The 25,216-nt window shown below is 46.7% G+C and overlaps 2 protein-coding genes across 2 annotated transcripts in view; one reads left to right on the top strand and one right to left on the bottom strand.

Annotated features, from left to right (window-relative positions):
* The window catches only part of WDFY4 (WDFY family member 4), a 191,490-nt gene that overhangs the window by 132,681 nt on the left and 33,593 nt on the right, over positions 1-25,216 (top strand). The window contains exons 44-48 of the mRNA XM_077930700.1: positions 2,386-2,506; positions 3,987-4,072; positions 6,514-6,576; positions 23,654-23,696; positions 24,581-24,700. Of these exons, the coding sequence (XP_077786826.1) occupies positions 2,386-2,506; positions 3,987-4,072; positions 6,514-6,576; positions 23,654-23,696; positions 24,581-24,700 (433 nt within the window). The remainder of the gene's footprint in view (positions 1-2,385; positions 2,507-3,986; positions 4,073-6,513; positions 6,577-23,653; positions 23,697-24,580; positions 24,701-25,216) is intronic.
* On the bottom strand, positions 9,386-20,619 carry LRRC18 (leucine rich repeat containing 18). The gene is made up of 2 exons (XM_028728891.2): positions 20,484-20,619; positions 9,386-12,353 (listed from the first exon to the last, which is right to left on the bottom strand). Exon 2 carries the CDS (start codon positions 12,260-12,262, stop codon positions 11,495-11,497), a length of 768 nt encoding a protein of 255 aa, XP_028584724.2. The 5' UTR covers positions 12,263-12,353; positions 20,484-20,619; the 3' UTR covers positions 9,386-11,494.

The following is a 25,216-nucleotide window of genomic DNA, read 5'->3' as shown; positions in this document are numbered from 1 at the left end:
GTGGAATTTTAATAAAATTAAAAGTTCCGTCTGAATTTTGAATTGCTTTGCTTTCGGGCATTCCACTCAAATGTGAATTTTCACACTTCAACTCTGAAGTAAAATGCACATAGAGACAAAGAGTAATAAAGGCTCTGAGATGCTGGCAGAGGTCAGGCCTGTATGCAAATTTCAAGTTGAATGCACTTAAATGGTCACCCCCCAAAACAGGGGTGTCCAACAGGTCGATCACTATCTACTGGTAGATCCCTGGGAGGTTTTGGTAGATCGCGGTCGATCTCCTTAGCATTGGTAAAACAGAATCCTGCCCCGTCCCCTTGCCCCGTCCTCCATTTGCAGAACGTAAGATGGAGTTTACCCAGTGACGCTGCTTGTTTCCCCAGTGATTTGCTGGTGAGTGGCTGTTCCCCTTTCTCCCTTGAGCTGAGGTTTGAATTCTAAAAATCCGGGGCTGTCCTCTTTCCTAAAATGCTCAACAACTGTGACCTGAACCCCCCAAAAGGGGGTAGATCACTGCCAGTTTTTACTCCTGTGAGTAGATCACAGTCTCTTGGGAGTTGGCCACCCCTGCCCAAAAAGAAACAGGCATTCGGATCCTTCAAATTCTTCTTTTCTGTTTTTTTAAAATCTGATTACCATATATTTCGCTCTGTAAGATGCATCAGACCACAAGACGCACCTAGTTTTTGGAGGAGGAAAACAAGAAAGAAAAAAAATTCTGAATCCCAGAAGCCAGAACAGCAAGAGGGATCTGGCTTCTGGGATAGCCTCTTGCTGTTCTGGCTTCTGGGATAGCAGCGCGAAGCCTCTTCAGGGCAACGGGATGAAGGCTCCCCCTGCCCTCAAGAGGCTTCGTGTGGCTAAGGCAGAAACCAGGAGCCCCTTCTGCTCCTCCTCCTGCTTTGCAGGAGAGGCGCTTCGCTGAAGGGGCGCTGCGCAGCTCTCCCTGTCTGCGCAGCGCCATTCGCTCCATAAGACGCAGTTACACTTCCCCTTACTTTTTAGGAGGAAAAAACTGCGTCTTATGGAGCGAAAAATACAGTGATCAGGGGAGAATTCCCAGCTTAACCTCTAATCCATAAGGCTCCAAGACCTTGAGAAATGTAATTTCCCCAAGGTTTGGCTGCACTTTCCGAGGGCGGCAAGAACCTTATGCCCTGGCACCAGAGAGAGGGGGCAAAGACCTCCTCATTCCCTGTGGCACTGCCAAAGGGCGGCAGCTGTTGCTAAGGAGAAGAGGCTTGGTTGAGCTGGAAGTGAACGGGGCTGACTGAAGGTAGGGGCTGGGTGACATCTTTTACAAGATAGATTGGCTCAGAAAAAAAGCCAAATTACTGTATTTTTTGCTCTATAAGAGTCACTTTTCCCCTCCTAAAAAGTAAGGGGAAATTGGCTAAAAAAGCCAATGCAATTCTGGGCTGCATCAATAGGAGTATAGCATCTAGATCAAGGGAGGTAATAGTGCCACTGTATTCTGCTCTGGTCAGACCTCACCTGGAGTACTGTGTCCAGTTCTGGGCACCACGGTTCAAGAAGGACACTGACAAACTGGAACGTGTCCAGAGGAGGGCAACCAAAATGGTCAAAGGTCCGGAAACAATGCCTTATGAGGAACGGCTAAGGGAGCTGGGCATGTTTAGCCTGGAGAAGAGGAGGTTAAGGGGTGATATGATAGCCATGTTCAAATATATAAAAGGATGTCATATGGAGGAGGGAGAAAGGTTGTTTTCTGCTGCTCCAGAGAAGCGGACACGGAGCAATGGATCCAAACTACAAGAAAGAAGATTCCACCTAAACATTAGGAAGAACTTCCTGACAGTAAGAGCTGTTCGACAGTGGAATTTGCTGCCAAGGAGTGTGGTGGAGTCTCCGTTTTTGGAGGCCTTTAAGCAGAGGCTTGACAACCATATGTCAGGAGTGCTCTGATGGTGTTTCCTGCTTGGCAGGGGGTTGGACTCGATGGCCCTTGTGGTCTCTTCCAACTCTATGATTCTATGATTCTATGTGTGTGTGTCTTATGGAGCGAATGCAGGCTGCACAGCTATCCCAGAAGCCAGAACAGCAAGAGGGATTGCTGCTTTCACTGTGCAGTGATCCCTCTTGCTGTTCTGGCTTCTGAGATTCAGAATATTTTTTTTCTTGTTTTCCTCCTCCAAAAACTAGGTGTGTCTTGTGGTCTTGTGCGTCTTATAGAGCGAAAAATACGGTACTTCTGATTTGGGGGGGCAACAGGTTAGCTTGTTTTGCAGAGCCAATCCAACCTGATTGTTGATTGTGTACAGAAGAGGAGTAGAAAAACAAGGGAAACACTCCAATCTTCCTGTTAAGGATGACAAGTCAATGCTGCAGTCCTTGATTAATGTCCATTTCCTGTTTTCCTTCTAGCATCGATGATACATTCATTCATAGCTTGTGCGACAAAGACCCGGCCACGGGACAGGCTACATGTTCCTGCCATTCCTACAGTGACATTAAAGAGATCCACCCGATGTGCTTTCTTCTACAGGTAGGAACCAGCTGTTAGCATGGACCTTTCCTTTGGTACAGGATATCTGACAATATGCGGCCGCAATATATGGCCTTGCGGGTGCAAGAAATATAGCTGTACGATCAGAAAAGAAAACGGAGGGGGGAATTGTAAGCATGCGTGGACTGTGAGTGCTTCTTTGGCTAGCAGTCGTGTTGACATTTGTAGGGAGGGATCTGAGCTATTTCCCTCCCCAAAGTTTTGGGAAAGCATTGCTGAGGGGGGATGTTAGGTGCTTCCCTTTCTGGCGATCTCTGTAAAAGAAATTCCACACTGAAACCTTGCATTGGTAATAGAATATAACAGAAACTGTTATGTACTGAAGTTCTCACCCTGGGCCAGCAGGGGGATACTGTAGATAGTTATGCAAATAAGGGGTCGAAAGTGACGTTCAGTGATTGGATAGTTTTAGAAAATTGTTACCGTTACGTTGTACTGGAGCTCTATATAAGGAGGCTGACTGAACCCTTCAGTTCAGTTCTGTTCTGACTTGTGAATAAACAAGAGCTGTTTGGAGAATCGCTGTGTCGTCTGATATGTTCACCCACAACTTAACAGAAACAAATTGTGGATTTTGAAGAAGACAAAAAATAGAATCTGAATTTTGGCAACACAGTCCTGGTTTCTTCAGGCTGAAGGAAAATGTTTTGGATGTTATTGGATGGTATTCAAGCATTCTTCCAAGCCTAAGAATATAGGGAAGGGCCTTGGGCAACTGGTGTTTGAGAAGCAGCTGAACGAATAAACTAAAGTACTGAGATTGGCTCAGCAAAACCACAATCTGACCTGGAAACCTGGATTCGTTCCTAACCGGGGAGAGCAAATGGGTTGCCTGGATGGATGGAGCTAAGAACTCCTTACTGTTGGTGGCAAAGAAAAATAGTTATAAAAGGGATTATGCCCTGGATGCCAAGATCTAGGTTTGGGGCAAGTACTTTTTGGTGAGAGAACACCAGCAGAGATTTAAAATGCAGGAAAACATGCAGGAAAGTAAAGCATGGAAATATAGGCTGTTAGACCTTTAAAAACCCTTGTGAGTTCTGACACTTCCTTAGCATAGAGAAAAAGCACACATTTGGTAAGTTAAAAATGGTTTACTCACAAACTCTCCAAAGGTCAGTTTCATGTGCTTTCCCATACAGCATTCGGGAAAAATTGCACAGGCAGTAAAACTTGGCTTAGTTACAGTGGTGAAAGTTCCTAAATTATAGGAACTAAAGAGTGGCTTGTTAGAGCCATCTGCTAAGCTGGAGCAACCAGCTTAGGCTCTTCATATGCCAAGCTTCTCAGGTAGACTGGAGGGGGGAACAAAGCATTTATTACCTAGTTCCTCTCCAAGATGAACTAAGCCTGGCAGGACAGCTTACTCAATGATCTTAACCCCTTCGTGCATTACTTAGATCATGCATTCCCTTTTCCATTGTAACCTCAACATTCTGCCATTGGTTTGTTCTCACAGGAGATTGCCTTGGAAATCTTCTTCAGAAGTGGCTACTCCATATTCCTTGTATTCCACAACAGTGACAGGACGAAAACCCTGAAAAGGTACCTCATATGAGAGCTCAAAGTTCCCAAAGGCTCTTTAGTGCACTGACGGGCATTCCCTCCTGCCTGATCCTGTGCTAACTTCCCCCAGTGACGCAACAATGCCATTATTCTTGTCAGTCTGTTGGACTGCAATTTGCTTTGGGAGGAAGAACTCTTTGCAGCCCTGTTCAGGGAAGTCTTTAATGTGTGATATTTTATTGTATTTTTGGTTTCTATGGAAGCCGCCCAGAGTAGCTGGGGAAACGCAGCCAGATGGGCGGGGTACAAATAATTTTTTTATTATTATTATTATTATTATTATTATTATTATTATTATTATTATTATTATTTGCTCCACTGTGACAAGTTTTGCCTTCAACCGTTATTAAGGTAAAAGGTAAAGATACCCCTGCCCGTACGAGCCAGTCTTGACAGACTCTAGGGTTGTGCACCCATCTCACTTAAGAGGCCAGGGGCCAGCGCTGTCCGGAGACACTTCCGGGTCACGTGGCCAGCGTGACAAAGCTGCATCTGGCAAGCCAGTGCAGCACATGGAAACGCTGTTTACCTTCCCACCAGAGCGGTCCCTATTTATCTACTTGCACCCGGGGGTGCTTTCGAACTGCTAGGCTGGCAGGCGCTGGGACCGAGCAACGGGAGCGCACCCCGCCGCGGGGATTCGAACCGCCGACCTTTCGATCGGCAAGCCCTAGGCGCCGAGGCTTTTACCCACAGCGCCACCCGCGTCCCACCTCAACCGTTTATTACCCTGTTGAAAAAGAAGGCTGGTGAAACTGTCACAATATCTTGGAAATGTAGCTGAATATTGCAAAGCAATTTCCCAGGTCCCTCCTTACAAACATGAGGTTTTATTTTTCATATTATCAGAATATCAAGGCATGTATTTTTCTCCTGGACCCACCTGTCCTGTATTCTGGGATTTGTAGTCCACATTGCGCAGCGCAAATTTGCAAAATGTGTAAATATTTTACTCAGCCTGGCAGCCTACATGCAGAAACCTATTTCGTTGTTGAGTAATGCTTCCTGGTATTGCATGTGCACTAATAGCTGAAAAATGACTATCCCGCAATCCACACACATCAACAACAACAACTGCCCCTCCATGTAATTATTTCCTGAGCCAGTTGGTTTTTTTCCTGCTAGCATATTTTGATTTACAATTGACTGAATAAGGTTATTGCTGGACAGCTATGATATTCTGTTAACAACTTCCTTCAAATAATATGTGAGTGTATGAGCTCATATATTTCTGCTGTGTTTGTTGCTTCTAGTTGTCCCTTCTCCTCAGCCTTGTCAATGCTAATCTTAATACATGGGAAATGAACTGGGGTTATGGAATAATTGTATGTGGAGGGAAATTCGATTTTTACTTCCGTGTGTGTGTGTGTGTGTGTTCTACTCTGAGAAGCTGAAGGAGACGCAGTGGTACCCTGGTTTAAGAACAGCTTAGTTTATAAACAACTTGGATTAAGAAAGCGGCAAACCCGGAAGTAGGTGTTTTGGTTTGCGAACTTTGCCTTGGAAGCAGAACATGTTCCTCTTCCTGTTGAGTGTGTTGCATTTGTAAATTGAGTCCTGCATTGCTATGGGAAAGCACGCCTTGTTTTAAGAATGCTTTGGTTTAAGAACGGACTTCTGGAACATAGACCAAGGTACCACTGTATTTGCAAGGTTCTCCCAGTCCTGTCAGCAGCTTGTCTTGAGCACATAACTGATGGTTGAACTACACTGGGGCTTAGCTGGCAAAACATACAGGAATCCTTAAAAGTTACCGTATTTTTCGCCCTATAGGACGCACTTTTTCCCCTCCAAAAATGAAGGGGAAATCTGGGTGCGTTCTATGGGGCGAATGCAGGCTTTTGCTGAAGCTTGGAGAGCGAGAGGGGTCGGTGCACACCAACCCCTCTCGCTCTCCAGGCTTCAGGAAGACATCCGCAGCCTAGGCAGCCCTGCGGGAGGTCCCGCAGGGATGTCTAGGCTGCGGATAGTAGCCTGCTTCCCGGAGCGTCGGGCGTCCTGAAAGCAGAGCGCCCGGCGCTTTGGGAACACATCCGCAGCCTAGGCAGCCCTGCAGGAGTTCCCCACAGGGCTCCCCATGCTGCGGATAGCAGCCTGCCGCCTGGCGCGAGGGGTGCCCTGATGCAGAGCGCCCCTCGCGCCGGGCAGACATCGGCCAGCCCCACAAGCTCGGGGGACAGCAGGGAGGCGCAGCGCCGCCATCCAGCTGTTCCTCGACCTGGTTCGGTTTCCCCGACCTGCTTTTGGGGGGGAAATAAAGGGGGGGAATTCCTTTATTCCCCCCCAAAAAAAACTAGGTGCGTCCTATGGGACAGAGCGTCCTATGGGACGAAAAATACGGTAATTTCTAAAGCAATTATGATTTCTGAGCATGAATCAGCCCTTTCTATTGTTGCTGTATTTTCTTCATTCCTGTTCAGATTTTATTCGAAGAAGCCTAATCTGAAATCGAAAGGCATCACGGAAGCATCAATTAATATAAGGTAACAACTGCATTAATTAATTCACTGATAAGCCTTTCGTTCTCTTTTAGAACTGTAGCAAGCATTTTAAAGCAATGTGCCCCCTGTTACCTGGGTGTGCTGGGAATTGTATATGGTGTATATTAGTTTACACATATTATTCATGTGCAAACTTTTGTATGGATCTTTTTATCTATTAAAAAAAATGTAATTGTATAATTAACTGGGCAGAATGGATTTATGAGCGAACACTTGCAAAAGTGACAAAAGTGAAGTAGAATGTGTTGACTGCCCCCCCCCCTTTAGCTAGCAGTAGTCAAAAGAAGAAGAAAAAGTTATTTGCAGGATTGATTGTGGGTGAGAAGGTACAAAAGACTGAGGTTTGTGAAGGCTTGCAAAAGAAAGTTGAATCTTTTCTTTAGAGAAAATACAACTCTTGTGTGTCAGGAACATCAGAACAGCTCTCTACTCAGTCAGCAACCAGAAACCAGAGCTTTCTGAACTCTTCCTCTCAGTCTGGCTCATTCTGCTATGGCTTCGCTGCGTGGATGTGAATATAACAAGCGAAATGGTAATCCATTTCAACATAAATAATAATGGTAATTTTTTTGTTTGCCTTTATCATTATTTTTTTAATTCAAAGATGAGTGACAGTGATATGAGTTACAATAACTGAAATAATACGTAGGTAAAAATATTCCAAGAAGAAATTTAATTGATCACTGGTCGCTATTTCTTACTTAGCATTCTCAGAGTGTTTAAAACATTCCCAGTCTTCTTCACACTCATTAACTGTACATATTCCTTGATTCACCTAAAGAACTCAAGTTAAACCTCATAGAGCAGAATATGCACCAGGAGGTTTAGTTTGGTCACAATTGAGCATGCACTTCCAGAATCGACACTAAATTTCTGGGAAACGAGCTACCATAGCCACTAGAGGGCTGTGGAAATTTGTTTCCCAGGGTTTTTAGACTTGTCTACTCATGTTCTATGGGATGCAGGTGGCGCTGTGGGTTAAACCACAGAGCCTAGGGCTTGCTGATCAGAAGGTTAGTGGTTTGAATCCCCACGATGGGTTGAGCTCCCGTTGCTTGGTCCCTGCTCCTGCCAACCTAGCAGTGCGAAAGCACATCAAAATGCAAGTAGATAAATAGGTACCGCTCCAGCGGGAAGGTAAACGCCATTTCTGTGCGCTGCTCTGGTTTCACCAGAAGTGGCTTAGTCATGCTGGCCACATGACCCGGAAGCTGTACTCCCTCGGCCAATAAAGCGAGATGAGCGCCGCAACCCCAGAGTTGGTCACAACTGGACCTAATGGTCAGGGGTCCCTTTACCTTTACCCATGTTCTATCTGAAACGAAAGGGGAGCATGGGTTGCCAGGTACATTTTTTCCCTAGCTCTCCTACCCCACTGTTTAGTTGGAGCTTCTTCGGGTCCTCTCTGCTTGCCTCATAGACCAACTTATTTTCTAAATTGTTGATGCTGGAGAACGAGATCAGTTGAATCGCTTGCCTGCAGTAATACACCTGACTTTCTTCGCTCTGAACATAGAAACTCCAAAGCTCCAGTATACGTGCACCGAGGCCATAAAAGAAGCTGATAGAAATGGCAACATTCAAAATCGGGTGGTCACCATATGCAGCGACCAATAGGCCAACCGCAACTCTTTACTGGCATGAGGAAGGAAGGCAGTCTTGTAAGCAGTTTAAAGAATTTGGATTTGATATCCCGCTTTATCACTACCCGAAGGAGTCTCAAAGCGGCTAACATTCTCCTTTCCCTTCCTCCCCCACAACAAACACTCTGTGAGGTGAGTGGGGCTGAGAGACTTCAAAGAAGTGTGACTAGCCCAAGGTGACCCAGCAGCTGCATGTGGAGGAGCAGGGAAGCGAACCCGATTCCCCAGATTACGAGTCTATCGCTCCTAACCACTACACCACACTGTCTCCAATAATAACTGATACTGCATTTGAGGTTCATTTAAAACAACAACAACAAGTTGGCACCCAAGTTTGGCCTGAAGCAAAACTTAAAATGAGTTGGGACATTCCTCCTTAAACAAAATATCCGAGGAGTCCTGAGGGAAGTCAAAAGAGTTTCAATCAGCCTAGTGCACTTTCTCAAGGGAAGAGGGAGTTCCACACACCTCTTCAAGCACTTTAATATAATATACAGTGCTACCTTGGAAGTCGAACGGAATACGTTCTGGAAGTCGGTTCGACTTCCAGAACTCTCAGAAACCAAGGCGCGGCTTCTGATTGGCTGTAGGAAGCTCCTGCAGCCAATCAGAAGCTGTGGAAGTTGCACTGGACATTCGGGTTCCAAAGAACGTTCGCAAACTGGAACGCTCGCTTCTGGGTTTGTGGAATTCGGGAGCCAAAACGTTCGACTCGCAAGGCCTTCGGTATCCAAGGTACGACTGTAGTTTTGCTTTCTTACGCTCTTTGCAAAACAGGAAGTGTGCGAATATTTTTCAGTGAATCTTATGCCTTATAACCATAGACTCTGTGCACATTGCCAGCTTAAAAATCAGCGAGGTTGTCTGTGTTTTGAATTAGATTTGTGCATTGTATAGTTGGCCGTATTCCTAAACTGCCCCCTGCCAGTAGGTGGAGAAAGGGACCTGGATGTCTCCATAGGGCTTAGGTTTTTGAACTGGGTTGAAGCTGATCTGGGGGAAATGCAACAAAACACAGTATTTCTAAAAAGGAAAAAGGTAAAAAAAAAAAATACAGGAGAGATGTGGACTGCCGTACGTATGTGTCTTCATAAACCAGCCATAGGAGCACGGTGAATGCAGAGCAAACAGAAGTGTGTGTTCACAGCTTTCGTTCCCCAATTCTTTTTAATTGTTCGGAAGGTATTGCTCCTCCGAAGGCAGCTATCAACATGTTAAAAACAATACATGACGTCGCAAATCACAGTACAATTTGAAAACGTCACCCGAAGCACAACAATACATTAATTGGTGTTTTTTTTACCATACCTCGCTGTGGCGGACAGAACCAAGCAAAACCAGTTTTGCTTTTCCCTTCCTTTTAAACGAAACCAAGGTTAGTTGCCATATGAACTCGAGTCTAATGCACCATAGAATCTAATGAGCGCACCTCTCTTTTCAAAACCTTGAAACCAGAGAAATATTTGCTGGCAAATGTAAATGCACCATTGAAGGTAATGCGCACCCACATTTTCGCAATGTAATTTGGCCAAAAAGAAAGGTGTGCATTAGACTTGAGTAAATGTGGTATAAACGTTAACTTTGCAGAAACAAGGGCATTCCAAACTGGTGTGTATTCTGTGGCCAGAGTGCTTAGCTTGGGTACAGAAAGCCCTACAAAGTTCGCAGAAGACCTTGAGCAAGTCACTATAGTATATTTTTTTTAAAAAATGTGCCTGAGCATGTTTGTTATATATATATATTTCCCTCTCTCTCCCCCTCACTATCCTGACAGCAGTTTCTTTTAAGGTGACTTGTACCCATTGCATGGTAGGGTTCACTGTGTGTGTGTTTGCAACACATCATGTAAGCCAATGATGTGTGTACCTTGCAACAAACAAGAGGATCCAGGGCACAAGTTATCAGACTTACACATGCTGGACTCTACATGCCTGTATGCTACTATATGTTAAATGCAAAAGATATATGGTTTGGGCAAATGAATTATTTCGAGTGATCATGCATTTGGACAATGGTCATATGCCTATATATATATTTTTTTGTGTGGTGTTGCGCAATCAAGGCCAACGATCGACAATTTGGGGCTGGTTTTGGTTGCCAGGACAAAATTTGCTGCTCTTTCTCTTCTTGAACTTACCCTGCACCTGCACATGAGATCAGGGGCAATATTGAAATACTTTATTGTCACTTGTACAACTTGTATACAGTGAGATTACACGAGCACCCCCCGACTCAGCTCTCTTAGTCTTCATTCCCCTCGTTTACTGACGCACACCAACCAAACCCGGAAGTCAGTTGCCCTGTTGTTATCTTTTCATTCAGCAGCCTAACAGCCCACGGATAGAAGCTGTTCTTTACCCTGTTGGCGCGACTAATTATGCTTCCATATCTTCTGCCTGAGGGCAGGAGATCAAGAAAGTGCCGGCCAGGGTGTGAATCATCCCTGAGAATTTTCCTCACTCTCCTGAGGCAATGTTCTTCCACTATTTCATCCAGCGGATTCACGGGACAGCCCACAATATCTTGTGCTGTATCCTCTACTCCCCGTCCCCTATCTGCTAAGTTTGGAGCTGGAGAGAGGGATGGGTGTCAGAGCTGGAGGAGAGGACCAGCAGTTTGCTTTGGTCATGGGTGGCAAGGCACTGCCAACACCTCTGCTGCCAAGTACCCAAAAAGCCACCCTCTCCAGAACTAGAGAAATAGGTTGGGATTATTTGGGGGCTGAGTAGGAAAGTATTCAGGCTCCACCACCCAACCACAAAACATCAACCCTCACTATTCCTCTCTAAGCTAAAAGGGAAGGTTGGGTTTTGCTTTAGCAGTGGACAGGCAAACTCTTGGAGTACTTCTTCCACCCAGTGCCCAAACAGTCCCACCCCTCTTCTTCTTGGACAGGCAAGGGTCTTCTCCATAGTAGTGCTGAATATCTGAAGCTCAGCGCAACTGTGGTGATGATCCCTGCACATTCCTCTAGCCCCAAACTGAAGAGCTGCTCTTGCCATGGGTGAGAGTGGCCAGCAGGTTTATGGATCAGGGCTCCAAGCCTGGCAATATGTGTATATTGTTTTCTGTTTGGTGGACTGACACATGCTTAGTAGTAGTGGAGAACCTCTTTTAGTGGGTGCAGAGCTATGTGATCAAGAGCACTTTTATTGCTTGGGGACAGATTACACTGACTGGATGCAAAGGGGCCACACTGTGCCTTGCCTCTACCTCGCTATTGGCCGTGCATCCATCGGTGATGGTTGGTAGCCCATTCACCTCCAATCTGCCTGGTTCTCCTTTGCTGTAGAATTGGGCGTCATGAGGCTCGAAAAGTTTGGCTTTCTGAGCGGGGCAGGCGCAGTGTTCTTCAGTTTGTTCAGCTTGTCCCTCTCTTCTTGACACTTCCTCAAGCATGGGTAGCAAAGATCTTTTTCTTCCACCACGTAGAGTGTCTCGAGGCGCTTAATGTGGTCAATGTAGAGCTCCTCTTCTGTGGGCCCAGGAAAGGGATTCCGCTTGGAATTCAACTTCTTGAGTTTAGGGAGCTTTGCAATGCTGTTTGGGACGCTCTTCAGTAAATTGTCAAATACGCCAACTTCCTGGAGCTCCTTCAGTTGCCCCAGGGTGGTTGGGAGGTTGTCGATGTGGTTGAGGCCAAGATTGAGATTACGCAAGATCTTGAGCTGGTTTAGCTCCATGGGCAAGCTCCGGGCCGTTAGCTTGTTGTTGCAAAGATTCAGGAAAATGAGACCCTGTAGGTTCCCTATTGTTTCTGGCAGCTTCTCAATCTGGTTGCTGTGCAAGTCCAGCCAGCGCAGGTTCGTGAACTTGTCAATTGAGTCTGGGATCTTCTTGAGCATGTTTCTGCTGAGGTCCAGTTCGTCCACATCGTTCAGCTTCAAGATGCACCTGGGGAAAGTGGTGATGCCCATCTTGCTGAGATCAAGGCGACGTTTCCCGTCAAATGTGATCTTGATGCAGTTCTTAGCAACTTTCAAGGTGACCTTTTTCCCCTTGGGATTTTTTCCCCCCTTAGCCATTCCCAGCGAAAAGAGTGTGGCGCAGATTAGATGAATTAAAGGAGTCCAAGGAAAGCGTCCCAATGAGATCTGCTGCTGCTTATTGTTGAACCTAAATGAAAAACACATACACATATGTAATAGTTCTAGGGGTTGCTCATGCGTAAGCCCACACCTGGCTAGGTTGCCTAAGTGAACCTTTTCTGTCCGGACAGCCACTCACCCGTGGCTGTCTCAATCGCTGGCAGAATCCGTCAGTGGGCGTTTCTTAAACTTCTTCCAACAAAGAAGTTCTTTCACGCCCAGTCTCCTCCAACTTTCCCTGCGCGGAAGCCTTCTGCGCAAGGAGGGCGTAGGCAGCGGAGGACCCTTCCTCCCCCCGCTGGTTCCCGGCAAGGAGTCACGTGACCCCCTCTCAGATTCCCCCATCTGCCCCCCTTCTCCACTGGAGCTAAGCTGATTCCCTTCCCCAGAAGATGGGCTGCCTCTCCCAATCCCGGGATGCTCTCTGGGATCCCTCTGGAGCTTGCTCTCTCCCTCCGGCACTGATGGCAGTTCCCTGACAACATATAACTGTTAAATCTATACAGGTCACTCCTTTTTGCTGGGCAGGGTTCTCTTATTAAAATACTGTTAATACAGAATGACAGAAAGCTTCTTCCCCATGCACCAGGTGTGCAAGCTTGCGTGAGCTGCAAGGGCAGCTGGAGGAGCAGCCTCAGCAAGCCTCTGGCTCATGAGGAGACCCTCCCCAGAGCCTGAAGGGGATGTTGTCTTCATCCTGCTGCTGGAGGGGCAGCAGGGCTTCCTCAGCTAATGCTCAAGGAAGAAGCTGTAGCGGCTGCGCTACCCCGGATGCCAGCTGTTAGGCAGGTAGGCTGAGCAGCTCAACAAAGACATGATGAGTTTGGCCCAAAGTTCAGTTGGTTCAGCCTGTGCCCCTAGATTTTCAGTTGAGTCAGGGCAGTCAGATACAGTACTCTTCTTCAGTACCAATCCAAGGCCAATAAACGTATTTGCTGGAGGAAACCATTGAAAATTACTGTAACTATTAAGCCAATTTCCTTCCATTTGCCTGTTCGATATACACCCACAGTCACCAAATCCATCACAGCATGGACTCTTCCTGTGAATGCCTTCCCCTTAGTTCTCTACAATGAAAGTTGGTTTAAAAAAATATATGAAAAAAATGCACAAATAGATACACAAATTGCTTTCCAGTATACATTATCTACATATTCATTGACATACATCTACAACTGCCCAACAGCTCCCCCATTGGCTTTCTTTTATCTGAAGCGTTGTTTGTTGATTTTGTGCATGTTTAAGTTGCTTGTTGCTAGCTGCGGCTTGCATGTCCAAAGGCTGCAAGTCTACCTATGTTTACCCGGCAGCAAGTTCCAGTGGATTCCCTGGGACTTACTCCCAGGCAAGTGGGGTAGTAAGGTAAAGGTAAGGTAAAGGGACCCCTGACAATTAGGTCCAGTCGTGGCCAACTCTGGGGTTGCGGCACTCATCTAACTTTATTGGCTGAGGGAGCCAGCGTTCAGCTACCAGGTCATGTGGCCAGCATGACTAAGCCGCTTCTGGCGAACCAGAGCAGCGCACAGAAACGCCGTTTACCTTCCCGCCAGAGCGGTACCTATTTATCTACTTGCACTTTGATGAGCTTTCGAACTGCTAGGTGAGCAGGAGCTGGGACTGAGCAACGGGAGCTCACCCCGTTGCGGGGATTCGAACCACCGACCTTCTGATCGGCAAGCCCAAGGCTCTGTGGTTTAACCCACAGCGCCACCCACATCCCTCAACCCCACTTATATGGCAGTAAACACCCCAGAATTCAATGCGGCTTACTTCTTCGTAGACCACGGTTAGGATTGCAGCCGTAGATGGCTTTGTGATGGGCCGTTATGTGACAAGCCACTTTATTAATTTTATCTTTAAAGGTGGCACTATACTCTTTGTTGGTTTTGCTGCGAAAGACCAACCGGGGCGCTCCTCTGGAAATCCATTAACTTTGAAAGGAAATGCACAAGGCAGGCAATCAATTTGTAAATATCTGTTGATTGCTGAGGTAGGCACATCGATTGTCCCGGGCGGTGCGCTTAAAAAAGAATAGGTATATTTCCGCATCAGTGGACTAACAGAAGGAAGACTAGTGTAAGCTAAACCAGTTGCAGCAGAATGCCAAATGAAAGTGAAAAGGGCCAATGGAATGAAAGGATGAAAATGCCACTGAGTGAGGCACGTCCCTAGGTAAACTGCAAGAAAGAGTGTTCTCCTTCATGGAGAGCACATGTTGCAGAGGGGGCCGCCAGGACACTCCAAAGTTGTGGGGCGGGCTAATTGATCATTGGCCACTGATGCGATTGGGCTTCCCTTGTTGTTGGGAAGAAGTTAATGTTGCCATTTGTTGATTGACAGCGAGAAATGCTAAAACTCCTTGCACGAGGCTAGGGTTTCCTCTTTTCGCCTGTGCATCGGATTGCCCGCCCGTCCCTTCATATTTAGGGTTGTTCGCTTTGACCTTGCTATGCCTGTCACGGGGTCGTCTGCTCTTGGGGCAGGGGCCCAGTAGGAATTTTGTCCATCTGGCTGATTGGCTGGGGCCATTTGGTTTTTGCCTACTGTGTAGCAAATCGTCACAACTTGTAAGGTTGTGGTTAGGCATTGGTTTATGGTTTGGTTGGTTGAGGGGCATGGATTGGCTGTGCCTGCCCCTCTAATGCTGCTGCTGCAAGGGATTCCGTTAAAGGAATCAGGGGCTAACTATTGCCTGTCCACCCTGTCAAGGGGTTTTGGGCCATTGCAAGAGCTCCTGGCTGCATTTGGGGAGGGCTGAGGGCAGGTTCCCTGCTCCGTCGCTAGCCCCAAATGTATTCCCCTTTTCTGACTTTCGCATGCGTGCGGAATGTCAGTCTGTCCCCCATGGTGGGGGCAGATAGTCGCAACCAATGCCTAAGCAACCACTCACATTTTTGTATTTTAATAAAGTTGTGGCTAAAATTATGCCAAAAACCTTCAACAAAAAATTTTGTGTGATGTGTGAGTTATTGAGGTGGCCCTGGGGACCTCGACACGCAAAATACAGTACAGTTGACTCACAACTTGTACATGTTTAACCCGTGCAAGTGCAGTTTTATGCGCTTGGCAGCTGGACAGCTGCGCTTGCACAAATTAGACGCCCTCAAAGTGGACAGCTTCCCGGGCTCTGGAAAGGTTGAGACGTCTGGGGCCATCCATGCAAATGCCTCCAGAGGCTTCATGAGTCCTTCCCAGAGCCTGGTAAGCAAGGCAGAGACTTTAAAAGCTCTCCACCTTGCATAAGAGGAAAAGTAAAAAAGGTAACGGACCCCTGGACGGTTAAGTCAAGTCAAAGGTGACTATGGGGTTGCGACACTCATCTTGCTTTCAGGCCGAGGGAGCTGGCGTTTGTCCACAGACAGTTTTCCGGGTCATGTAGCCAGCAGGACTAAGCCACTTCTGGAGCAACGGAACACTGTGACAGAAACCAGAGTGCACGGAAATGCCGTTTACCTTCCCACCACAGCAGTACCTATTTATCTACTTGCACTGGTGTGCTTTCAAAGTGCTAGGTTGGCAGAAGCTGGGACAGAGCAACGGGAGCTCACTCCATTGCGGGGATTCGAACCGCTGACCTTCGGATCAGCAAGCCCAAGAGGCTCAGTGGTTTAGATCACAGCACCACCCACGTTCCTATATAAGGGGAAAGACCCATTTGGTGCACCAGCTCTGGAAAGGAAGGGATAGTCACAAGGCAGCATTTCTGGGGTTGCTCTGACTAGATGTGATTTTGGCTTTACACGCAATCCCCGGAACCCAACCCCCAAGCAAGTTGCGAGTTGTCCGTACTTTCCGGAAATCGTTTTTTGGCGCTTTTTGTAGGTGCTTGCAGGGTAGCGATGAGCACCGGTTCCACTTGGCTGAGCCCCAGCTGAACCGAAATCTCCAGCATTTAATTGTGAAGAGTCAAATCACCGTTTTGATGAATGATTGTTTGAGAAAGAATATAGATTTGTCTACAACACTCCTCTCCATTAGAAAGGTTTCATTACAAGCCCTTCAGGCTTTTTGACTACTCATTAATCATGTGCAAGTACATAGACGCAGGGATCAGATGGGAGATAATGCATTTCAGCTCATTTCAATAACATACTGCGGCCCTTAACAATTTGTGCCAGGATCCCACATTCGCCCCAAACACTTAGCTTTCTCCAAAATAAAATAATGGCAGGGAACAACCTTGGCTCCCAATACAGATCCATCTGGCCTTTCAGTAAGACTCTACTCCTGGAAGAGACTTCTCAGATCTTTTTGTTTTCGTGAAAACTGTATCCACTTCGTATCACTTTTTTATTTAGTCAAAGCCAGTAAGATGGTCTGGAGAAGGAGAACGTTGTCTACCCTAAAGAACAGCATCCAGATAAAGCCAGCTTGGGCCTGATTAACAGCTGTGATGCTGTTATCAGGATTGGGATTCAGGTTACCAAAATGATTTTTTTATTTTTGGGGGGAAGTTAGAAAATAATTTAAGGAAAAGTCTTAACTGGAGCCAGGTAAGGTTGTTTAGAGTCCAGTAGCTACCATTACATGCAGGGGGAAAGTACTGGTGTATTTTGCAAGCGCAAGTGCATTGCTGACTGTCACCAGAAGTATCCCCTCCAAGGTTTGTTAAAAATTTTCCGATGAAAATAGGCGCTGCTAAAATGGGTGGGGTGGAGGAAATCTTCATTTTAGCAGGGGCTTCAATGACCAGGAAGGGGTTCGTATTGAATCCTGCCTATAACGGAGCAGGATTTAACACTCCCACCCCCACCACTAGGGCTGAGCAAAGTCTGGTCTTCAGTATCATTCTATATCACCAGCTTAACATTGTGATATACCTATATATCATGATGTCTGAAATAAGGATGTAACTATGTAGAGGTGAATGAGGTAATGTCCTGGTAACTACTACTACTAAGTGGTAGTTGGGGACGTGGGTGGCGCTGTGGCCTAAACCATTGAGCCTCTTGGGCTTGCTGATCAGAAGGTCGGCTGTTTGAATCCCCGTGACGGGGTGAGCTCCCGTTGCTCGGTCCCATCTTCTGCCAACCTGAAAGCACACCAGTGCAAGTAAATAGGTATTGCTCCGGCAGGAAGGTAAACGGCGTTTTATGTGCTCTGACTTCCATCACAGTGTCCCATTGCTCCAGAAGCACTTTAGTCCTGCTGGCTTGGAAAGCTGTCTGTGGACAAACGCTGACTCCCTTGGCCTGAAAGTGAGATGAGCGTCACAACCCCATAGTCGCCTTTGATGGGACTTAACTATCCAGGAGTCCTTTACCTTTTACCTTTACCTTAAGTGGTCTAAAACAGACACATTTTACTTATTTTAACATATTGTTACAACTGTTATGTTATAGTACAGAGCAACAAGGACAGAAAGAATCAGGAGGGAAGTGATGACTGGCTCCATGGTTTTTCCCATATCATGTTTTTTTTACATAGCACACATGCACACATTGTGATTCGTGATATAGCGCCATGTCGAATTTTATGAAACTATTAGTGTGGACTTCAAACTGATGCTGGATGGCGGATTGATACATTGCCCAGCCTTACCCACCACTCATCAGCTTGATGAGCAAGGAGTTAAATCCTGCTTTGGGCACCAGTTTTCTGCCAATTGCAGTGCCACAAGTTGATTTGCAGGTGTGCAAGGCTTTGAGAGACTGGAGTTTCTAGGCAGAGAGCAGACCGGACTGGGAAGGCCTGGGACTTGCTTTGCCGACAAATGCCATATTTTTCGCTCCATAAGACACACTTTTTTCTTCCTAAAAAGTAAGGGGAAATGTCTGTGCGTCTTATGTAGTGAATGTGTGGTCCCTGGAGCCAAATTGCCCAGGGGCTAAAAGCAGATCATGTTCTCTTTTTTTGAAAGAGGGAAGTAGGTGTTGAAAGGAAGCAGCTGATCGCAAGTGATCGGAAGCGAGATAAGGGACGCTAGCAATAAAGGAGGCTGCCGGGGGGGGGGGGGTAAAGACAGCAAACTTGCAAGGGGAGGAGACAGGAAGACTAAAGCAATAAGGAGAGAAATTAGAAGAAAAGGAGGAGCAAAAAACTGTTCCACCTAAGGAAAAGACACTAAGGCAAACAAGAGGGAAGGGAGTGTCGAAAGGAAGCAGTTGATCGGTGGGATCGGGAGAGAGATAAGGGATGCTAGCGGAGGCTGTCTGGGAGGCGGGAGGTAAAAGCCCATGGATCCTCAGGATTTTTAGATTGGGTCACCCCAAATTCACCATCAGATCACATAGCATGTCCATGGCTACAGCCTACACCAAAAAAATCACGCACCCACTGTTTTGTGGGGCCGCAATGGCGCAAAAACGTGGTTACAAAGCACGGATCCACGTGGATCCTCAGGATTTTTGCATTGGGCTACCCCAAACTCACCGTCAGATCACATATCATGTCTGTGGCCACAGCATGAACCACAAAAATCATACATCCACTGTTTCGTTCAGAATAGTTTTTTCCTTGTTTTCCTCCTCTAAAAACTAGGTGTGTCTTATGGAGCGAAAAATACGGTAAAAGCAGAACTTCTCTGTATTCTGCATCAGACAGGCAGGTGGCGTTGCTTGTTTTTATGAGTACAGTGTTGGGGTGTGACATTCTGGTGGTGGAATTGGGACTGCATGGCGCAGACACATCGCTGTGAGCACCAGGTTGTCTCTTGCAGTGTGTCCACACACACCTAACCTTGCCTCTGCTTCTATACCGTCCTGGTAAGGTGGCAGAAACGCTGCCATCAGCTCCTGCCCTCACCTGGAGTCATCAGGTTTGTGGCTGAGCTGAGATGTGAACTGGGAACTCCCAGATAGACAACAGCTTCTGCTACTAACCTTATCCCATTGGGGCTGATGAACTGAGACCTTGCAGTATTGCAAGTCAGGCAGCAAGCTTGACATCCCCGCTAAATGCATAATAAATGGCTTTGCTCACATGCCTAATCATTCTTCCCACCCCATTGCATATCCACGCGCCCCCTTTCCCCCTCACGCCACATTCCCCGCTGAATTCCTTGGGCCCAAATGAATGCTCTCTGTGGCCGCTCTGGCATATTCTGTTTAATTTGAAGGAGAAAGTCTGCACATCGTTGAAAAACAAGGGCCCTTTTCTGTGAAGCCAGCCATGTTGTTTTTCTACTGCAAAGCCAGCTCTCGCTGTTATTTGCAACTTGCATGACTCGTGCAGACAGAATCTGAGAATGCGCCATTTGTGTGCATTCTAATGTAAGAAGCAGAGTCTTTCGCCTCTCCAAGACACAGTGATATTGGGTGCTCAGCTCCCATTTTCTCCCAAAGTTTGGGGGGCCAGATTCGTCGCTCATTCTGTTATTTTGGGACAGTGTTGTCCCAAGGAAAGGGTTAACCCACCCATCCCTGCGTGACAAGATACAGATGAACACATCCTCTCCACCCTGTGGCTAAATAAAACCAACCAGAGGAGCATTTCAAACGAAACTTTCCATGCCACACATATAGTTTGACCCTTGAATGACAGACACACATATCAAGTCCCTCTGTTAGGAAACATACAAATCGTGTATCCCGGCTTACTTGACGGCTTTTTCAGCCCTCCTCCTACATAAAACTAAAGAGATGGATTCAAACTGCTTTGCTTTCTGCAGGCAGGCTGCATTAAACTAAAGAGAACCTCCATTTCACAAAGGCTGTGATGTGCAGGTTCTGTTTGGCTCTCAGCAGCTTGCTATCGGAGAGCAAAGCAATTGAATTCATCTCTTTAGTTTCATCTAGGAGGAATGCATGGGGGGGGGGGAGCCTTTAAAAAGAAAAAGGTAGAAATGTTCCTGGTATCAAACCCACACAAGATATTCTGTGTAGAGAGTTGATGAAGAGGCTTCATCGGAGCAGCTTGACGGTGTTGCTAAGCTGCTGTATATAAACAGAAAAGTGCATCAGCTACTGGCACCTTGGGAAACTAAGCAAGCCCGCCGAGTGGATCTGGCACCGAACACAAGCTTTTTCTGTTAGCAAACTTCTTCCACTAATCTCCTTCAAACAATGGGTCCTTATCGTTGCCACTGTTTGGAAGTTAGCGGGGGGAAACCTGAACTGCAAGGGAAATGTTTATCCCTTTCAGATTTCTACAGGATTACAAGCTCTAAAATCTAAACTCTAAAATAAGGTAGGATCTGCTTTGGGAGAAGTTGACTTACCCTGTTCCTGTGATATTCTAGTCAGCTCTTGTGATGCCGCCTGTGAAACTTTTGGTTCCTAAGCAACAGGAAATTCCAAGCCCTTGGAGACCATTAGCATATGCCTGCCTGGTTTGCAACATGCCAGGTCAAAGGCGGCGCCCCTGGCTGCACCTCCCAGTGAAACGGGCAGCTCCAACCAGCGGAAGCCACTCAGCCCATGACTCAGAACAGGGTTGTGAGGCTCTCTGCCTGATCACCTTATCTGGTAGAATTCTGTGGCTGAAGGACAGATCAGGCTGATACGCAAGAGGCCTCATAGAATGGTAAAGGAACGCCTGGCCATTAGGTCCAGTCGTGGCTGACTCTGGGGTTGCGGCGCTCATCTCGCTTTATTGGCCGAGGGAGCCGGCGTACAGCTTCCGGGTCATGTGGCCAGCATGACTAAGCTGCTTCTGGTGAACCAGAGCAGCACACGGAAACGCCGTTTACCTTCCCGCCGGAGTGGTACATATTTATCTACTTGCACTTTGACATGCTTTTGAACTGCTAGGTTGGCAGGAGCAGGGACCGAGCAACGGGAGCTCACCCCGTCACGGAGATTCGAACCACCGACCTTCTGATCGGCAAGCCCTAGGCTCTGTGGTCTAACCCACAGTGTCACCTGTGTCCCTAAGAGGCCTCATAGCATCCGTGAAATCATTGCCCTGTGTCTAACCCTGGCGACGTAGCAGGGTGAAGCAACAGACCCTCCAACATTTCGCCAGTGAAATTAGGGATGCCCTATTCCATAATTGGGAACACAGGTGGCGCTGTGGGTTAAACCACAGAGCCTAGGACTTGCCTATCAGAAGGTCAGCAGTTCGAATCCCCGCAACGGGGTGAGCTCCCGTTGCTCGGTCCCTGCTCCTGCCAACCTAGCAGTTCGAAAGCACGCACCAAAGTGCAAGTAGATAAATAGGTACCGCTCTGGCGAGAAGGTAAACAGCATTTCCATGCACTGCTCTGGTTCGCCAGAAGCGGCTTAGTCATGCTGGCCACATGACCCAGAAAAACTGTCTGTGGACAAACGCCGGCTCCCTTGGCCTGTAAAGTGAGATGGGCGCCGCAACCCCAGAGTCGGTCACGACTGGACTTAACTGTCAGGGGTCCCTTTACCTTTATTCTGTAATAATTACTTTATTCTTTATTCCTGGCCCAGCTGACTGGGTTGCCCCAGCCACTCTGGGTGGCTTCCAACACATATGAAACATAATAAAATATTAAAAGGCTTCCCTATACATGGCTCCCTTCAGATGTCTTCTAAAGGTTGTATACTTACTTATCTCCTTGCCTTGGGGGGTCACATAATTCCATACCCTACAGCATTTCTCTGATGAAACTAGGGGCATCCTACTGTACCCATTTTTTTTAATCAATAAAGCACAGTGCTCATTTGGTGGCTGTCAGGTTTCACCTCTGCTTTCTACTTTTACGCTCTCTACCTCCTGAAAAAAAATGTTCAGGTGGGAGAGGAAAATGCTCTCTCACCCACAGGGCTGGTCCTACCTCGGGTGGTAGATGCTGTGAAATGGGCGCATAAGCCCCCGGCCATTCCTCTTTGTTGGAACTGTTGTAAACAAAAATTACCCTTTCCCCTTATGGTGTATCCAAGAGCCCATTTAGAATCCTTACATAGATTCCCTATTGGTAGGAGAGAATAACAGAGGCCAACCAGAGAATATCGAGAAGCAAAGCAGCTAGTAAGCTTGATCTTTATTGATCTGTTGCAACAGGGTGCTCCCCTCACACACAGGAGAGGAGGAGGACCCCCAAAAATGCTGTGCAAGGGCTTATAAAGATTTTTGAAATTGCCACCCTGTAGATCAAGACCACCCCCAGAAACATCATACATACATCACAGAAGGGGTGTAACCTAAGACCACCCCTCAGATACATCACACCTACATCACAGAAAAGGCGGTCTGAAACAGAAATTTGAATATTGTCTTTCTCCTGTCCTTGTTTTTCTCCTGTCTGGCAGGTTACTTGATTGGATTGCCTGGGTCACAGGCTCACACCCTATTCATATCTTAAATGTGCCCTTAAGACAGGATTTGTGAGGAAAGAGACAATGGGGAGGTTTCCCACTTTGACCTTGCAGAGAAAACATTTGCTCAGTTTAGGAATCAAAATGGTTTCAGGTCGGTCTTCCTGTGCTGATCTATGTATGTGCTTGGTTGGTACACTTATGAACATTACCATATATCTAAGACCATAAAATTCCTATCACAGAACACAGTTCTCTGTGTGCTGTATAACCTGCCTTTCTACGTTAACCTGCTCAGTGTCTGCACATGGAATGGGGACCATAATCTTGTCCTTTGCCTCTGGCGGCAACATGCCTTGGGCTGGCCCTGCTCACCAGCAATGGTGACTACAGTATTCCAATACAGGGGTTGGCTTGTCCCATTTCACCTGTGTTGTAACTCTCTTTTTTTTGGGGGGGGGGGGAACCATTAGTGGTCTCAGTCGTGTCCAAACTATTGCTATGCAACAATTTAAAAAAAAATAATCATAAAATTTATACTTGATTTTTAAAAGTCTCAAAGTGGTTTACAAAAAGATAAGACAACAGAATCAAGCAAAGTTCACATACAAAAGCATACTAAAGTTGAAACTTTAATAACAGATTAAAATTACCTCAATCTATCTAAGCATTCTAAGACAGATAGGCATTCTAAACAAGAATGTTTTTAGCAAGCACTGAAAAGAGTACAAGTGGAGGCTCCTGCTGGATCTCAATAGGCAGGGAGTTCCAACATGCAAACGCTGCCACAATTAATAAAAAGTGGGGTATAAATTTAAAAATAAGTAAGCACAACTAGCTGATACAGTGGTACCTTGGTTCTCAAACTTAATCCGTTCCGGGAGTCCATTCGACTACTGGAACAGTTCGAAAAGCAAGGCACGGTTTCCAATTGGCTGCAGGAGCTTCTTGCACTCAATCAGAAGCTGCGTCGGACGTTCAGCTTCCGAAAAACATTTGCAAACCGGAACACTCACTTCCGGGTTTGCAACATCTGGGAGCCGATTTCTTCAGCAACTAAGCCGTTCGGGAACCAAGGTTCCACTGTACTGGCCTTTGCCACTACTCCTTTTTCACAGCGGAAATTCTCAACACGATCTTTTTCCTCTTCCTTTTTTTGCAGGAGAAGTGCTGGAAGGGAGAAGACGATGCTCTTGAAGTGGCAGGTAAAGAAATGGAAATCCCTGGTTTCAAACTAACTTTGAAACTAACGAGCAGCAAGTCACAGTGCATAAAATAACACAATACAGGTTGTGAAACAAAGACACACAACTTATAAAATTATTTCCTTTTTAAAAAAAATCTCAGCACCACCCGCATCCCTAAGCAACCTATAAGCCACTCTAAAAGAAACATGCACAGACTACTATGTGTGAAACGGACAATCAGTTATGAGTAACTTCCTTCACAATGCATATTCGTGTAAATAATGATCACCATATACCAGGCATAGGCAAATTCAGCCCTCCAGATGTTTTGGGACTACAACTCCCATCATCCCTGACCGCTGGTCCTGTTAGCTAGGGATGATGGGAGTTGTAGTCCCGAAACATCTGGAAGGCTGAGTTTGCCTGTGCCTGCCGTATACATTTTGACTGTTCCTGACTTCCTTGGTAGGCTGAGGGAGGACAAAAGAAGCTTCTTCATACCATGTGGAATTGATTTATGGAATTCACTTCTAGGAAGTATTCCGTCGGCCACTAACTTAAATGGTTGTGTAGGGTTTTTCTTTAATGATTAGGCAAATTGACGGAGGTGACTAGGTCCGTCACTGGCTGTGAGCTACCATAGCTCAATGGAACCTCACTAAGCAGAGGCAGCAGATCACTGAATCCCAGAGAGTGGGGCCAGTAGACCCTCCTGGCAAGGTGAGAGGTTGAGGAAACGTAGCGTGTGAGGTCTGTGAGGTAGAACCTCTTTCCAAGAAGGAGCCATATCCAGAACCAGAACCCATTCGTGTTAGCAAATGATACCTTCCTTCTCTGAGAGGACGTAACTGTTACTGGAGATATTCTACGGGTCAGTAATCCTTGCTTCTGTGTTGTGGCAGAGGAGAGAGATCAGCAACTTTGACTACCTCATGTACCTGAACACTCTGGCCGGGCGCACCTACAGCGACCTCATGCAGTACCCAGTGTTCCCGTGGGTGCTTGCTGACTATCACTCCCAGGTGAGTCTTCATTCTTTCTTTCTTTAAAAAAAATAACAGCATCTTTATTGAAAATTCAAAAAAGTACATAACTATATGTGCCCCAGACATGGTGAGACGCAAACGAAAAAGAGAAACAGAACCTGTGCAGAAGGAAAACAAAGAGGACAGGGGGGAAAGTCCAAAGCTGCGTATTTTACAAGGTTGTTATTGTACTTCATGGGACGTGGGTGGTGCTGTGGGTTAAACCACAGAGCCTAGGACTTGCCGATCAGAAGGTCGGCGGTTCGAATCCCCGCGACGGGGTGAGCTCCCGTTGCTCAGTCCCTGCTCCTGTCAACCTAGCAGTTTGAAAGCACGTCAAAGTGCAAGTAGATAAATAGGGCGGGAAGGTAAACGGTATTCTCGTGCGCTACTCTGTTTCACCAGAAGCGGCTTAGTCATGCTGGCCACATGACCTGGAAGCTGTATGCCGGCTCCCTCAGCCAATAAAGCGAGATGAGCGCCGCAACCTCAGAGTCGGTCATGACTACTTGC

This window comes from Podarcis muralis, chromosome 6 (assembly GCF_964188315.1).
Source record: "Podarcis muralis chromosome 6, rPodMur119.hap1.1, whole genome shotgun sequence".
NCBI lineage: Eukaryota > Metazoa > Chordata > Lepidosauria > Squamata > Lacertidae > Podarcis > Podarcis muralis.
The sequence above is the reverse complement of the archived record's forward strand: the minus strand, read 5'-3'. Positions and strand labels throughout refer to the sequence as shown.